The following is an 18,138-nucleotide window of genomic DNA, read 5'->3' on the forward strand; positions in this document are numbered from 1 at the left end:
ATTCCAGGTGTTCTCCTTTATCTGGAGAACATTTCTAGGCTTCAAGAAAACCTTCCTGAGCCCAAAAAATATTGCCGTGTTGTCAGCTCTGTCCGCGGGCACAGTTACTCAGTTTATCGTTTCCCCACTGGAAGTCCCATTTCATGTTATCTTGTAAGGGATTGTGTAGAGCAGTGTTTCTCAACCTTGGCAACTTAAGATGCAGTGCTGGCTGGGGAATTCTGGGAGTTGAAGTCCTCACATCTTAAAGTTGCCAAGGTTGAGAAACACTGCTGTAGAGAGTAGCAGTAGAATCTCCAGGGAATATCTTTTGCAGTGGGGAGGGGATGAAATGGATTTGGCCAGAGTTTGAGCTTATTCTACTTTCATGATGTGGATCAGGAATCAGACATCAGGCACCAGTTAGTAGCTTACCTGCCAATTTTGCATGACTTCCAGCTTCTAGAAACTGAGTGCCAATCCCTTGCGGAGTGAATTGAAATATGTACCAAAGTCAGGGTGTAATTAAGAGCATGAACAGGAGATTCCTAGTGAAGCTTGTTGTAACAGATTCCTGAAGAAGCTTTACTTTTAGAGATTACATCTATTTCTGTCACCTGGATTTTATTATTTTGTATTGTGCTTTTTCTATGGGAATTTAAGGGAGTGCCTATTTTAACTTCACAACAGTTCTATAACATAAATTGGTCTGTAGCAATGGGGGCAAAGTTATCTAGTGAGCTTTAGGAACTCAGACCTTGATCTCCTCTATGCCATTCTTTAACTACTGTACCTCAGATATACTTTTGGTTCTGCAAATTTATGTAATGATCATTCATTTCTTGCAATAATTTGATTTCTTAATTGGTTTTTAGCTTCCTAACACATAGCAATATTTTTCTTTTTATGTTTTGTTCTGTAGGAATCTAATGGAGGAATTTATGGTGATTATAGTACCTATTTACAGGTTACGCCTTCATATTATGCTGCAGCCCAAGGATTCTTCCATCCAAGTGTCTTACCGTTTACACCTCAAAACCCGCTGAAGGTAAGAAATATTTCTGATGCAGCCTAAAACTACTGAATGCATCCAAGATAGCCAACGTTACAACATTTAGGTAGCTACTATTTTTCCCAAGTCCTTTAGCACTGCATCATGTTGAGATGCACTGAAGGATAAGTAGGGCAGAGTTTAATTAAATCTGCTGTAATTTGATTTCATTAACACAAAATATAAGATCCTACATTTTGAACAGTTGTGTTTTCTCAGTTGAGACCTTGTGCTACCATCAAGAGTTCTGAGAAAGTTTAGTTGCTAATTTATTAGAGTTGCTGTGAAAAGCATTTGTCTTATTTTGGTAATGAAACATTTTCAGATTAACCATGAAATTGGAACCAACATAGGTCTCCTGAAGTCAAAAAAATCCTCTGTCAGTTTCACCTGCCTCCTGGAAGTCTACTCTAAAGAACTGCCAGATCCTTCAGACCAAATATACTGGGAGGGCAGCATTGGAAGCTGCAGGTAGTGGGAAAATACCGAAGATTGATCCCATTTCCACCAGCAGGAATACTTAATGCAACTCCAAACAGGAATACATAACTCAGGGGATAAAGCTCTAGGACCAACCATTTATTTCTGTTTAAATCACTTCCTTGTATAAATCATGGTTAGAGAGTTTATCGAATGACAAATTCAGCATTCTTTAGGTGCTGTGCATTGTTGTAACAACTGACTTTTTATAATCCTTAGATGACTCCGGTAAAAAATGAAAAGCGGAGCTCTTCATACCTCATCACAAATCCAGAAGACAGCCCAGTGGAATATGTTGGCCCACATACTCAGGGCTCGGGAGTGCATTATACAGAATTGTACCTTAAAAGAAAACGTGTCTATTAAGATTTCTATCTAACTTGAAATCAAAGTCACTTCTTGTGGCATTCTTGTCACCATTATCTTTTAATACATAGTGTAGATAATCAGTGCAATAGTATTGCAGAAATTAGTTTTTACAAAGGAAAATGGTATAGGGAAGAGCCTCTTTTCTTCCAGGCTAATTTTTTTGGTTTGGGATGACAGTAACAAGTTTTAAAGGAATAGCAACGTTATACTTTGAGAGGTTCTCTCAAAGCAATGAAATAATAGTACTTTCCTACTATCTTGCTGAGAAGTTAACAGTGATACCCTTAAAAAGCAACAATGCTGGTTGGCGATATTATAAGAAACCTCTCTGAAGACTTATGGTTCTTTATTGCAAAGCATTCATGTTTAATTCTATCTTCTGTTTCATCATCATCATCATCCACCATTATTGAGATTGGGCTTAGACTGAGCCCAACATTCAAATGTAAATAAAATTAGGCAACTCTCCTAGTAGTAGGCTAGGAAAATGTCAACATACCGTACACACGTCTTATTGAAAATAACATTGCTGAAGTGTAAAGCTGGTAATACAAGTATGTGTGACAAAGTTTCTGTGGAAATGAAGGACTGATACTAGTCTTGCATTTGTAGACATTGGCCTTTAGGGCTGTAAGTTCTAAATCTAGAGACAATATTTAAACACATTTTCAAAATTGGTGTGTGAGAATTTATATTTAATATCCACTTGGAGCTGAATTTATTACAGTCACTTGCATTTTATTAACTTGAATGTGCTTTCCAGATTGTATTTGCAGACATCTGATTTATCACACTTCCAATTTGGAAACTTTATTGTCGCACTTTATTATTTCTGACAATTTGTTGGGACGCTCACTAGAAATAATACATACATGGACTGCTTCCATTTATATGCTAGCTTTTATTTCTAACTGGTCTTTTCTTGTGAATGAAAATGTGTTTGAAACAGGCTATTTACCATTGTCTGCTTAGATCATTGAGAATTGTAATATGGCGTCACCCATAAAAAAGTGTATTTAAGTCTGATTGAAATGTTATCAGGGTGGTGTTGCTGCATTCAGTGGCAGCTTAACTGCAGCAGGCAGCTATTCTGTAGAATTAGACCTAAATGTCACTTTGGCACTAAGCAATGGGTTTTGGCCATGTGCTTTTGGGTGGACTGGGGGGAAGGAAGCTACTTCTGGCAGCATTTATAACACAACCTTATTTGGACCCAATGTGTTTGTGTATTGGTCTCATTTCATTTCCATTACTTTTTGACCAATCAAGCTCTTTATAAATAAATTGGCAAGTTAATGTTCTTAACAAGCCTGTATGGCTAATATAGGAAGAGGTTAAATCAGCTAAAGAAGGAAAAGGAAGGGAGGCACTATGTACAAATTTGGCAACCAACCATTTTTTTTTCCTGCAATAGTGTTATGTCTTTGGAAATTTAGGAGATGATAAGCAATTATGATAAAGTCCTATTGCATGATTGTATTTTCACCAAGTTACAGTTCTTTAAATGGTTTACAAAGCACCCCTTCTTAATGTATGCCCATAGTAGGAAGTGGAAGGGAGCAAAAAACTGACAGGCTTAATATAAAACTGTATCTAGGCCTTTGTCCACAACCTTATAGTTCTATTAATGTACCACAATAGCATGAATTAGTAATTACCTCTGTCCATGCCCTGCAATTGCAACTTTCTACACATATGTAAGATGTGAATGGAAAAAAACTCAAAATGCAATAAATTGTATTAGTGTCTTTTTCTTTTGCCCATACCACCTGAAATGACTGTTGTTCCTTTGTTTAACTGAGAGCAGCTCTATAAAAGGCTTCATTATATAGATTATGGGAGGTGAGGGTCAGCACAGAGGTCCTGTAGTGGAACTAGACTGAATTTCCAGCATGTATCCAGTAGTAGACCAAACATTTAATATCCAACCATTCTTTATGAAATAGTAGAAGGAACAGAGCAGTAATCACCCCTATTAGTATATCCATCTGTACGTATTTGCATATATACTTCTCAGGGGAGATGGGTGGTGATTAAAATTTGAAATAAAATATATGCATATGTTGAACTGATTCAGTTATCATATGTGAAGGGCAAAAATAATCTAAGCGAGCAAGATTATTAAATAAATGAAAATCCATATAAATATGAAGATGTCAAATACAACTTCTCTGTAGTGTCCCCAGTGCTTTGGAACATACTTCCCCAAGGAGGACATGCAACACCCTTCCCCCCATGGCTTCTATAAAGCAGTTAATTTTTTTCTTGTAATCCCATGGTGGTTTTGCCCATAATCAATCAATTGCAGGCATTCAAGCTTGGTATGTACTGTATAAATAGTTGTAATCTGTTTTTGTTATTTTTGACCTTGTTGCACATAGCCCAGTGACTCATGATTGGGGATCCCTATACATACTGTATAGCAAATAAATAAATAAAATGAACAGGTATAGGGAAAATGGATATGAAGATGACAAAACACAAAAATGGCCACCTGAGATGGATCAAACAGTCACTTCAAAGCATGCTAAGTACAAGCTTGGGCACAAAGCCTTTATTTGGAACATTTTTAAAAAAAGGATAAAGATTCGTGGATAAAATCAGAGTGATTTTTTTTTAATAAAGAATAACAAAAGGCATACAGAATATTTATAGATTACAGAAAAGAACAGACAATTTGAAAGATGGACTAGGGTTAAAATTACATTTTATATTATTGCAAATTCTGAATTCTGCAAATGCAATATTTTACTTTAGGAAAGAACAGCTTCCCTTTAAAAAGAATGCCCCTTATTTTTCTAACCTAAAAAGACATAGGGAAAGGATAATCTGGTAAATCAAGCAATATGGCTGCATTCCACATATATGCATATTGCCATTTTCCTCAAAAAACAAAACAAAACGGGACTAGGATTATTTAGATTCAACAAATTGGGTCAAGTCTACTTACAACTGACCAATGAAATCAAGAGGCTTTCTTTAACCAAGATTAAACCTGGATCCAGCTCAAGAACTTGTAAAGTTCTGACTATTTCCTTTATAAAATGCAGGTATAATACATACACTATTGTTGAAGTTATATCACATTTTAACTCTGGCAACATCCTCAGTGTAGTGGGGGCATTGCAGATCAGAATGAAAGATACAGGTCACTTCTTATGGCCAGCTGCTTAGTCTGTTGATCTGCTACATGATGCTTACCGAAAATATTATCAGGCATGGGGGTTAATGTGTCACTTCAGTATTGACATAATGCTCTTCCATTTACCTATTTTCCTCACATATAAAAGAAGGTATATAAAAATCCTGCATTCCAGCATAAGAATCAGAACACCCACTGTACAAAAAAAAAAGTTATTTGGGTATTTCATTTAGAAATTTCCCTTGAAAGTAAAAGGAGCAGCCATTGGCATTTGGCCATGGCCCAAAGACCCTAATCCAACATTCTTCCCCCAAGAATGACAAGTTTAGGCCGACCATTTCAAGCAAACCTTTTCCTCAGCTTTCCATTTAAAGGGAAGCAAATAAATGAAAGCCTCAAACAAGGATGAATGACTCGGGGAGGCCTCTGCTCTATACATGTGATGGGGGGTGGGTGGCACCAAGCATACAGGAAACAAGTTTACAAATACATAATATACAAAAAGAAACAGGCTGGGATCTAAGGAACGAGCAATTTCCCCAATAGTATGCTTTATAGTGATTCTTCCATTTTATGCCATAATAAAAGTGTTCATAATACGATATAAACTTTTTCACTTTATAATGATTCCAAAAGTATCCTACTTAGTTACATGGGATAGCTGAGTTTGAGGAGTACAGATCCAATCCATCTCAGTGAATAGGAATATTTGTGTGGCTCTTCCAGCAAAAATAGCATTAGCATTTTTGCATAATAAACGTTTTTAAAGACTTTCATGAAGAAGTAATGCATGCTGCATACCTTAAGGCCTGAATCATTATTCTGTGAAAACTACTGTTTCCTTTTAAAAATTCTGATAACATTCAAATGTTATGTAGACCAATCTTATTTTCACCAGTTAGAACCTAAATGAGTGAAATGTGACAGTTCTGGCCATCTCACAGATGTTGACTGCCAAGCGCTCAATGCTTTTACTGCTTGAGTTGACTGAGTAGCAGCAGCAAAGTTGTTTCCAAGCATAAAGGAATTAACAGGAATTGCAAACTTACAAGATGTAGCAACATGCCTTATTTTTAGAAATATTTAACAGTAACAGTATAAAAACGTTAGATTATAACTTCTTTATGAGTGCTTCAAAACCCTGAATCAGATTGTGAAAAGTTGTCCTCTCACCAGGGTCATGTACCCAACACTTTCTCATCAGCTGGTTAACCTAGAAAATAAAACACACATGGATTCTTACATGAAATTTGCTTTCTGCTGCTGTTAACAGCATACAAGACACCCTTTTTCATCCTATACTAGCTCAAGAGGCAGGAAATCCTGTGATTGACTTCTGCTTCTTTCCTCCCTAATGAAGTTTGTTTCTATACCTATCTTAAAGGAACCTATTTAAGAAAAAGACTCTTATGCTTAAGGGTGCTGTAATTTGTAAGGATACTGGAATATGCTTAAAATGTTATGATACAGTACTACATGCTTCATTCCAGTGGTCCATGCTACATGAAGAAACTGAAAAAAAAATGAGACCACCTGAAGGAAGGCATGGAGCAGATGTATGTTTAGACTGCAGGCAGATACCCAATTTGTTAACAGGCAGGGAGAAAGGGAAAGTAAAACGGTCTGGGCAAAGAATCATTCCACCTTTGTGAAAAATGCAAAGACCTTTACTGGCTGACAGCACATTAATTTTTGAGACTAGATGTAAAGATTATGGCAGCTAGGCGGCTACCTAAGGTAGTACAATTCTGGGATATCGCCTTTAGTAGCTCAAATAGAGTCCCTTGCAGGGCTTACAGGACCACATGGAACTTGCAGCTTGTCAGGCTAAGTCTATGTATAGTTGGTGAACTAACAAGAATGTTGAATCTTTTAAGATGAGACGCCGTCTACTAGGAGGGTGCCAATTTACACAAGACTGTAGATAAAGCTTTGTCATCTATTAAGCGTGTTGGGTTTAAATCTGTTAATAGGTGTTCTTGGAGGAAGACAATTTCTTTGCAATCTTTTGTAGGAAGATTTGCTTTCCTTCACAACATTTCAGGTAGCCTTAGAATTGGTCAATGCTTTCCTGAGGGCAGACTGTTTCTAGCTTTCAGGATGAGATTTGATTCCTCCTTGTTTATGAGGCCTTTGCTGTAGAGGTGATCTGGTCAACACATGATCTTGTGAAATGAGATGAATCATGGATTCTAAGCTAGTTGGACTATAACATTTGATGCTACATTAAGTTTCCTTTGAATTCCAATCACATAGCCTCACATTGTCTTTGTTTATTCATTTAGTCGCTTCCGACTCTTCGTGACTTCATGGACCAGCCCACACCAGAGCTTCCTGTCGGTCGTCAACACCCCCAGCTCCCCCAGGGACAAGTCCGTCACCTCTAGAATATCATCCATCCACCTTGCCCTTGGTCGGCCCCTCTTCCTTTTGCCCTCCACTCTCCCTAGCATCAGCATCTTCTCCAGGGTGTCCTGTCTTCTCATTAGGTGGCCAAAGTATTTCAGTTTTGCCTTTAATATCATTCCCTCAAGTGAGCAGTCTGGCTTTATTTCCTGGAGGATGGACTGGTTTGATCTTCTTGCAGTCCAAGGCACTCTCAGAATTTTCCTCCAACACCACAGTTCAAAAGCATCTATCTTCCTTCTCTCAGCCTTCCTTATGGTCCAGCTCTCACAGCCATATGTTACTACGGGGAACACCATTGCTTTAACTATGCGGACCTTTGTTGTCAGTGTGATGTCTCACATTGTATTAGTCCCCTTCAAATGTCCTATCTATATGGTGTGGGTTCAGCCACCAGCATCTGAAGGACTGCTTGAGATTCCAGTTCAAAGATAGCATGATGTGTTTTTTTGTTACCTTTTTAAAAAATGAGGTAGGAGAATCCACTGTAGATCAGTGGAACAGAGACCAGGAAACAACACCTATGCTAAAATCATCAAGCCTAGGACTATCAGACTGCTTTCTTGTGAGACACTTGTGGCCTCGGGGCCTCTCTAATTCTTTGAGGTTGCTCTTTTGAACCAAGCCCCATCTAAGTATCTATAGTTGCTTCCAGGTGTTGAATGTGGGGTGATGGTTAGTGTTGTTCTTTCAATAGACACTTAAGTGTTTCATGTAAACTTTGCTGAGCCTTATCTGTTGAAGTTGAGCTAAGGAGATTATCAAAATAAATATAAATGACATTCATAAAAAGCCAAATATGCTAACAGTAAGGCTGTAATATTGGGAAAGACCCTTGAGATAGAAGAAAGGCTAGAGGAAGGAGTGGGGTACCAAAAACTTTAGTGCTCGTAGTAACAGCAAAGATACTTGTGATGATGATGGTGTATAGGCACATGGACTTGTGTTCCAATACAGCTATGGATGTCAGGAGATACCTATTCTAAATAGCTTGAGAAAAATTATTGTTGCCATTCTGAACTTCAGATATATTACAAATCAAGCCCACTGTTGCTCTCCACTGTTATTTTTCTTTGGAATGGCAAAGACAGAGTAAACACCAGAGAATTTTTGAGCAAATGGAACATCTTCTCTGGCCTTTATGTTCAAAGGGTGTTTTAGGGCTTGGTTGATTGTGTGCTGCTTTGAGTACGCTTTGCAGCTGGTGACAGAATGGATTTGCAGCTTGACACTGTGGCTTTTTTAATCAATTGTCTGATGAGGAGGTTTCCCAAGAGGAAAAAGAATTGGAGAAGTCTCCTGCCTACCAAAGAAATTATAGCATCAAAGGTTCTGCCTCCCTCCTCTGTAGATAAAGGAATCTAGCTCTATTCAGAAGGCCTATGTTTTTGAAATGAAAAAAATCACTAGGGAGGAAAGAACTCTAAAGGTGTTCAAATATTTTCATTCTGGTTTTTTTCCCCCCTGAGCTGTAACAAAACTTTAAACTTGCCCTTATATTCTGCAAGGATAACTTTTAAGCCTTCTTATCCAAATAGAAGCCAACCACAAAAAGAAATGGAATGCTAATTTGATTTGAACCCACATCTGTACCTGAATCATATTTTGTGTTTGTACAATTTTGTGTGTCCTTTTGCAGTTTAAGGGGAGATGCCCCTCACTGCATTGTGAAAGGATAGTCCAAATCATCCCTGAAGAAACTGAAGGCTTAGAGGAAAGCTGGATGAAGTGAACAAAGAGAGAGAAGTCTCTCTTCTTTAGGAGGTTCCCCCCATCCCTTTTAGATAAATAGTTATTCAGATATGTTTTTAATTAAATCACTTATCTTTTGAATATATTTGTCCTGTCTTCAGAACAATGATGAGTTGGCCACTGAAGCCTCCAGAATTTTCTCTACCTATGCAAGAGGCAAAAGTGTGGCTCTAAATGAACTGCTCTGTGGAGGCTATCACTGTACTCTGCTGACACAGGGTGGCATAAAATGGCATTGCCACAGGAATGTGTAGCATTAAGCTCCCGGTGTCTGAAAGACCTGGGAGGGGGAGGCTGGCTTCTGGCTCTGGAGAGCTGAGGAAAAAGCAGCAGCTGAGTCTGTAGAACATGGAAGGCAGAAAATACCGATGGGATGGATGCAGGCAGGTGCTGCCTTTGGTGGGAGCCTTGACGGGGCTGGGAAGGACCACTTTCTTGGGGCTTTCAACTGCTCCAATTGGGAGGACACACAGCTATTTGGGTCAATAACTTCCACACTCACCACTGGTGAAACTTGCCCCCTGCCTTGTTTCTAATGCTACAATCCACAAGCAAATCAGAGGCAGGGGAGAAAAAGCCACAGAAACACAAAGAGCTGGGAATTTGGTTGGATTCAGTTCTTTGTAAAAATAACAGGCACAGAATTACAACTGGAAGAAGGAATATGGAAGAAAAGTTTAAGCAAAAAAGGGATAGAGTACTTCATTTATTTTGCGTAGGAAGGAAACTAAAGTGATGAAACTTCATCAGGAGGGAGAAGAATAAAAGTCCACATTTCTTGCCTCTTGAATCTAGGAAGAATGATGAAGCTCACCTGACATGCTTTTGACACCAACTGAGACCAATGATCTTCAGCTGGAGGTTGAATGAAGAACCATTACCTTCCCCTCAAACGGCCCCTGACAGTCACAAAGGGACTCATCTCAATCTATGCTTAGAAAATTATGTGTATTTTGACTTATGCAGGACTTCTTTCAAATTTAATATTTCTACTTTCAGATTTGGATGTAGCTAAGCATTCAGATTCTTCAGTCAAATCTTTTACATATCTTGCATTTTATGTGATTTCTTACAGCGATAACATGATTTGCAAAAACTTAACCAATTTATTTGAGCACTGATGTATATTTATCCTGCTTTTCTAACTAAACACACACAAAAAGGCAGCTCAAGGCAGCTAATACACACAAAGGTCAGCAGACCCGTGGAATGCAAGTTTCTGTACTGTACTGAAATGTTTGGGGGAAAATTATCAAGTCTTGGAATGCTCAAATATATTATAATAGGGTATTATTTTCCTCTGAATGTCTTCTCTAAAAAGTAATCAGATGCTGCATATTTGTGATCAATGGATTTAAAAATTGCACTCCATGTCCCTACCCCACCCCCACCAGCCCTGGAGGCAAATTACAACTCAGCCAAAGTTCTGCAGAAGTTCCTGTATTTCTGGTACAAAACCAGAGAACAAGGGAGTAGATCTTTGGTATGATTAAACTGGAAAGGGGGAGGGTTACAGTGAGTTGAACCAATACTTAAATTACAGTGAGTGGAGTTGATCTGTCCTCACCTTGTGACTATAATTAGAATTTGGGGCAGGTGAGGGGTTTTCCTATGGCTTAGGGAAGGAACTTTCAGAGAGCATATAAAAAGGGACAGTATCTGACACAGGAATTTCTTCACTGATCTGTGCCTGAGAGAACCTTACAAATTAGCCTTATATTTGCACAAACCTGCGGTGCTTAGTGCTCAAAGGAGTTACATTCTGATGCGCAGTTAAAAATGCTTTAAAAATCAGAGGCTCTTGTATAAAAGAAACAAAGATGAAAACATTTTTTACCTCTTCTGGACAATTTTTAGGACAAGGCAAGCGTTTCCCTTCTGCTAATATGCGTACTAGCCGTGTGACTGTCATCTGGCCTTGAGTTGGGCCAATCATATTCAAGAATTCCTGTAAGTTACAAAAACACATGCTAAATATTGTTCCTCTTGATGAGAGGTCCAGTTTACAGATAAGGTGGGCATTAATCAAGCTGATAATAATGGACTTAAGAAATGTAGCAAAACATTATGCTGATAACCTCCCGGATGCTGTTCCCTCCCCCAATAAATTGAAAAATATAATACAATCACAAATATCAGTTGGGCTTAAAATGTCTAGCACAGCAAAGGTTTATTTGGACAATTCAAACTATTAAATTCAAACATTTATTAAAATATTTGCTGGACAAAGATTTCCAGAAAAATACCCAGCATATTTATGCCTTTTTTAAATCCAGCATTCCTTTTTAAGAAGTCTTGGGCAATGCAACAGCTCAGAAACTGCCAGCAGGCAAGAACCTCCGGTGGGATCATGAGCATTACACTAGGAAAAGCATTTTCTTTCCCCGCTACTTACTGCCATTGGACTACACTCAGAATCACAGTAAGTCAAAAGTTCATAGAGGGTCACTCCAAAAGACCAAACGTCTGAAGCAATATAGAACTTGCTCTGTAATAGGCATTCAGGAGCATACCTGCAAATGTAGGAGATTTATTATTTATTATTATTGTAAATGATATTATTTAAAACCATTACCCAATATTGGTACCCACTTTATACTGGGAAATATATTTGAATTCTGTGCTGTAGTAATAATGTCATCACAATATGCACTGCTAACTTAATCCCAGAATGAAGAGTTGAAGGACAAAAACAAGTGTTATGCATCAACTAGAGAAAAAGCCAAAAGGAAACAAATCGAAATATAAGCAATAGATTATTGAAAATAAGCAATTGTTACAGCAGAAAATTTGTACTGATGTTCATGTAAGCAATTTCCCATTAGAGTGATTTTGAGACTGTAATAGATGATATAATCTTCTATTTTTAGGCCCATCCCACCTAATCCATTCAACTGATTCTAACCAATCACACCTTCCAATGAAAAGGGAGGATACTTTTCCTGCCTGCTCTACTCCATTCTCAAGAACTTTTCAGTGACTGACTAAATAATAGCATGGAGGTATGACTGGACCAAGAAGCCTAGGACTATACATCAGAAAAGTCCATAGCGGCAGAGGCGGTTTGTTGACTTTTAGCCAATATCTTCCTTGAAAGAAAAAACTGCTTAGGTTCCTACTGGCCATCTCTTACCAGAACACAGGGCTGTCTCGATCATCATTCACTTTGTAGTATTCCTTATCAGTTTCAATGGCTTTAGTCAGCCCAAAGTCCCCAATCTTTACTCTCTGCTCATTTTCAACTAGAACATTCCTTGCTGCCAAGTCTCGATGAACATACTGCCGAGATCCCAGATAATCCATTCCCTGAATGAAGAAACACAGATATTCGAAGTCAATTTCATTTTCTTCCTACAGACTTGGTGTACACCAACCTCTAAGAACACTTTCTTTAAAGGGTTATGCCAAATCCCTTCATTTCATTAGTGGGCTTTCTGAAGAATCAATGTTTTAGTTTTAGAAGTGAAAAGCATACTGTCTAAAGAGACTCTTATGGTCTTTATGCTAATTGCCTTTTTAAAGGTTTGCTTTCCCTGCCAGTGCTTGCTACATATGCAAATGTTCTTTTAATGCAAGGGTGGATAACATGGAGGCCCCCCCCATCACAGAATGCCAAGTTCCTCTATTATAAAAGAAGTTTTGTAAAATAAAAGTACCACACAATAAAAAGCTGGGAACAGAGTAAAGGTCTCTGTATTTAGCCTGCCTCTAACATTAAGCATCTCGGGAGACGTGAGAAGCAGACCCTTTTCTCTGATAGCCCCAGCTTAATGCAAATATTCCTCTCTATAACTTTACAGCCTTTTACTCTTGTGGGCTTTTGACAGTCCCTAAAACTGGTTTTCCTCTAACCCAGCCTTTTATTAATCTTACTGCTGCCTACATATATGGTTTAATGTAATACTGTCTTCATGGTTCTTTAACTTGATTTATTTTTTAAAGTATTATATTGTAAACTGCCTCATGGGGGCTTACCCTAAAGGAAGAAACACGTTAAATAAACGTTCTTCAAGAAACTAAAGTGTTATTTATGAGTAATTATTTCAAACACCTACTGAATATGCTAACTGAAATTAAAATGTCTTGGTGTCTGCTATTAAATACATTAAAGTATACATTTACCTTGCAGATTTGTACAGCATATTTCAGTTGTTGTTTCAGGAAGATCTTATTTTTGTTTCGAGGGAGATAGTCTTTCAGGCTCCCAGAAGGAAGAAACTCCATGATAAGCTTAATTCCGTTACCACCTTGCATGTAAAACAGACACAGACACACAAATTATCTCAACCAAGTGTAGGAGTTAATACCACTGCCTACTTAAATGTTCTTCTTGATGTTCTGCCATTCAGTCTTCATATTTGTTTTATTTAATTTAGTTAATCAATCTATTAGACACCTAAGTTGCCAAAGCAACTCCAGGTGGCATACAAGGTAATAATTAAAATAGGACAGAAGTATCCATTCGGATTACAGATAAAAGAATGTTTAACACATTCACTAGAAAGAAGAAAATGCTTGCTTGTTTGTCACATCTTCCAATAGCCACTCTAAACAACTGAAGGGATGATTCCCATGAAAATATGTGACAAATAAGTCCTGAATCAAATGTTGCATATTTATGTTTTCAACCATGAATCTCTCTTCTACATATTGTAGAGGATGGACAATGGAACTTAATTTTCTGTGAAACTGGGGAAGGAGCCCTGAGACAAATATTCGCTAATAATTTCCTGAATAATCTAGTACATGAAATTTTAGGTAGTAGATCCAATTAGTATTCTGAGTACTCCTAAAACAAAATTCTGGAGCATAAAGGAAACTTGGTGCTAGTATTCAGTATAATCACAGCTGTAGCTTAAATTACAGAAGTAACAACAATCATGTGGATTATCATCATTGCAATAGAATATAAATTTTGTAATGATACAGGTATCATTTACTGAAATTAAATATTTTAACTGAGCCACTGCTGAACTGAGATGGAAGGAGGATTTCTCTCATAAATAGTTAAGTCAATTAATAGTTAATTTGGGAACGGAACATCATATAAAACAATTAATTTAAAAGCCTGGAAGAAGGAAATAAATAATTTCCAGACATTACCATCTTCGGTGCAGATTCCTTTGTATTTCACAATGTTTTCATGATAAAGGTTCCTTAGAATTTCAATTTCCTTCTTAAGGTCAGCAATATGGTTCCCACCGCAGTCAGGTTTCAACGACTTTACAGCTACTTGTTCTCCTGTATTATCACCTTCAGGGTCATACCTGCAGAGTTCAACTTTGCCAAAATGGCCCTGATTTCAAAAGGGAAAATAAGTATTGATTTGGAATATATTTTATGTCCTCCTGTTCAAGATAGTGTGCAAGTTAACATTATCAAGAGTACATAAATAGCCTTTGTTATTTAAAACAGTCATATAGAAACTAACCCCCCCACACACACACACCTTTATTCCATGTGAATGTGGCAACCTTAAAAAGCCTTATCCTTTCTGGTTTCCCACCTCATAAATCCTCCTGGCCATTTCATACCATGGTTTATAGTCCCAAAACTGCTTTGCAACACAACTGTTTCTTTACTTACCAATATGGGATGGCAGGACACTCAAGAGTTTTCAGCCCTGCACACCTCTCTCTAATAATACTCTTCTTTGCCCTCACAAGCCTTCACAAGAACTATCTATACTATTTATAATCACATTTGTCAGAGGGAATGTTCCATACTTGGCCCACTCATAAAAATGTAGACAAGTTCACTTCATTTCCAAGCAAGACTGATTCTAGCATATTCCTGTCCCAGGAAAGATTTTTTGGAAGTAGAAGGAGCACACTGTAGTGTAATAATCGCAGTAAAAATAAAACATAGTCACATTTTGTCAAACTACTATTATAAGCCCAAAGAAAGACAATTATCGTCCTTGCTGTTTCATATTATTGCTCACGTACTATTAGCTTTAATCATGGACTAATGCTGAAAAGTAATAATAATACCTCGCCTAAATCACGAATCCGCTTCAAGAAACGCTTTTCAAATATTGTAGGATCAATCTCTGCATTAGGCTTCTTCTCTGAGACAATATCAGGATCTGACAGAGACAGAAATTTCAGCACAACATAAATAAGTACTCAGACTTTGGATAACATGTATTAGACACCCTTACCGTATCCCATATGCTGCTGGCTGTGCAGATGTACCATATTTATTTATTTATTTCTCAAATTTAGCCAGCACCCATCTCCCCCAGAAGAGGGACTCTGGGCAGTTTACAATAAAATCCCACATAAAACATAAACATTAAAATCACATAAAACAATTATGATAAAACACAATAAATAAATAAAATCCAAGAGAGATGTAAAATCCAGGCTGGTGGGAGGGACTCTAGGGTGCGAGCCATCCCCAAGAATGGTTATTCACTTTCCCGCCCCAGGCGAGACGGCAAAACCAGGTCTTCAGGGCCCTCCGGAAGGTCAGAAGTGAAGGGGCTTGCCACACCTCCGGGGGCAAGATATTCCAGAGAGTGGGGGCCACCACAGAGAAGGCCCGCTTCCTGGACCCCGCCAGATGAAATTCTCTTATGGACGGGGTCCGTAACAAGCCCTCTCTGGATGATCGGGTGGGGCGGGCCGATGTAATGGGGATGAGACGGTCCCTCAGGTAACCTGGACCCATGCCATGTAGGGCTTTAAAGGTAGTAACCAACACCTTGAATTGGACCCGGAAGCAAACTGGCACCCAGTGCAGCTCGCGCAGCAACGGTGTTATATGTGCCCACCTAGGTGCACCAAAAATAGCCCGCGTGGCTGCATTTTGGACCAGCTGAAGCTTCTGGATACTCTTCAGTAGTCGCCCCATGTAGAGCGCATTGCAGTAGTCTATATGGGAGATAACCAGGGCATGAGTGACTGTTCGGAGGGCTTCACGATCCAGGAACGGGCGTAACTGGTGCACAACCCGAAGTTGCGCAAAGGCCCTCCTGGTCACAACTGCCACCTGCTCTTTGAGCAGGAGCCATGAGTCCAGGAGAACCTCCAGATTACGCACTGAGTCTGTCTGGGGCAGTGCCACCCCATCCAGAACTAAAGATGACAGTTTCCCGGAAAATGAAGCCCCATCAACCCACAGCCACTCCATCTTACCAGGGTTCAGTTGAAGCCTGTTGTTCCCCATCCAGACCCCCACAGCCCCCAGGCACCGAGAAAGGGCAGTCACTGCATCACTTACCTCACCCGGGATAGAGATGTATAATTGGGTATCATCAGCATACTGATGATACGTCAACCCGTGGTGCCGGATGATCTCATCCAGTGGCTTCAAGTAGATGTTAAACAAGAGAGGAGAGAGAACCGAACCCTGCGGCACCCCACAATGGAGGGGTCGAGGGTTGGATCTCTCCTCTCCTATCACCATTTAGTTTACTGACCCCCCTCTATACCCTCAGCCAGCCACAGCTGCCATGTTCTCTCATGTGATGGAACAGTGCTTTCAGAAAGGCAGTGGCTTCAAGCGGCAAAGGGAACTAGGAGTATGAGGCTAGTGATCAGAAGCCACCAGTTCCTATCTGGCCTGGCAGATTAAACTTTGCGTTCTTTTTCCAGAATTGACTAACAGTCCAATTTGTTGCAGCAAGTCAGCAGAATCACAACAAAACTAATAGGTAAGACCCACTGTGAATTAAGTGTTATTGTAGTAGATGCATTTCAGTGTTTCAAGCACTGGCAAAAGATACAGCAAAAGGGGAACAAATGGAGCTGCTGTATTCAGGGAAGGAGTCTTGGACATCTTTATTTTTAATCCTTGCAAGTGATTTCCAGAACTGCTGAAATGCATGCTTTTACTCCATGGCACATAGAATCCAAGTTATGGTATTACTAACCCTTAATATATGGATCTATTATACTTATTCTTGCTGACCTGCAGTACTTTCTCTGCCTCTAAAGAACATCATAATAAGGATTGTTTGTTTGAATACTGCTGAGATGGTATTTGCACATTTAGTTATGTTACAGAATACTACTGAGCCCAGGAGATATTATTTACCAATCATTAAAAGGAGGAGGAGGAGGAGGAAGAGTCCTTACTTTGCTCTTCTAGCTTGTTGATATCCCGCATAATTGCTCTAAAGAATGGCCTCTGACTGGGATCATAGTGCATGCACTGCCTCATCAGGTCAGCCAGCTCCTTGCATGATGGGGCTGGAAGTATGAAATGACCTTCATAAAATCTCTCCTTCTGCAAAATGAAATGGAAGCAATGGCATTATTCATAGACCTAGGAAATAAACCTCTCAATAAAAAATCCACAAAAGATATCCACAATTAACGTCTTCTGAAGCTTAACTTGTATCAGAGAACTGAAGATTTGTCTAACCCACACTGTGATTCAGATTCAGATTACCCAGAAGGCACTGAGTAAAGTCCCCTTCTAAAGTTGCCAGTGAATACTAATTTTTAATGATACGGGAATTGGACATATTAACAAAACACTCTGAGATTGTAAAATCTATTGCACTCTAGGAAAAGTTCACTCAATTCCACTTGTCCTACCGATTTTCTGTGGGAGAACTAAAAGGTGTTTCCACACTAAAGACGAACAAGAAAAGAGTTTCTTTCTTACTCTGCTAACAAGTCACCAAGAAAAGAATGCCTGCTTGGCATTCCCAGAACCTTACCTCTGCTAAGGTCTTGTCTTTAAGTGGTACTTCTCCATTGTAGCAAATTTCCCATAAAGTGGTTCCAAAACTCCACTTATCTGCTGCCACACTTAAATTTTTGGAATCTTCCACACATTCTGGAGCTAGCCAAGGAATGCGTTCAACACATTCTTCAAGGAAAGAGTGGGAGAAATTTTGGAATGAATTGTTATCTAATGGTACTTTGCCTTCCCTATGGCATACTTAATTAAATTTGAAATATCTAAACACCGGAGGGCCTTTACTCTGGCACAGTGTCATGCC

At 38.9% G+C, this 18,138-nt stretch overlaps 2 protein-coding genes across 4 annotated transcripts in view; one reads left to right on the forward strand and one right to left on the reverse strand.

Moving 5' to 3' along the window:
• Positions 1–10,375, forward strand: part of RAVER2 (ribonucleoprotein, PTB binding 2) — a 60,063-nt gene extending 49,688 nt beyond the window's left edge. For 2 of the 3 annotated variants that reach the window (XM_063298075.1, XM_063298076.1), the window contains exons 13-14: positions 902–1,027; positions 1,730–3,358. In XM_063298075.1, coding sequence (XP_063154145.1) covers positions 902–1,027; positions 1,730–1,876 — 273 coding nt within the window. In that variant the 3' untranslated portion in view covers positions 1,877–3,358. Of the gene's footprint in view, positions 1–901; positions 1,028–1,729; positions 3,359–9,902 lie in introns of those variants that run through there. The other variant, XM_063298077.1, reaches the window with a different exon arrangement.
• The window catches only part of JAK1 (Janus kinase 1), a 33,838-nt gene continuing 20,590 nt past the window's right edge, over positions 4,891–18,138 (reverse strand). Inside the window, 9 exon segments of the mRNA XM_063298079.1 lie at positions 4,891–6,234; positions 11,017–11,127; positions 11,575–11,692; positions 12,313–12,485; positions 13,302–13,426; positions 14,283–14,475; positions 15,173–15,267; positions 17,264–17,414; positions 17,854–18,005. Coding sequence (XP_063154149.1) covers positions 6,133–6,234; positions 11,017–11,127; positions 11,575–11,692; positions 12,313–12,485; positions 13,302–13,426; positions 14,283–14,475; positions 15,173–15,267; positions 17,264–17,414; positions 17,854–18,005 — 1,220 coding nt within the window. The 3' untranslated portion in view covers positions 4,891–6,132.

This window comes from Candoia aspera, chromosome 3 (assembly GCF_035149785.1).
Source record: "Candoia aspera isolate rCanAsp1 chromosome 3, rCanAsp1.hap2, whole genome shotgun sequence".
Classification (NCBI taxonomy): Eukaryota; Metazoa; Chordata; class Lepidosauria; order Squamata; family Boidae; genus Candoia; species Candoia aspera.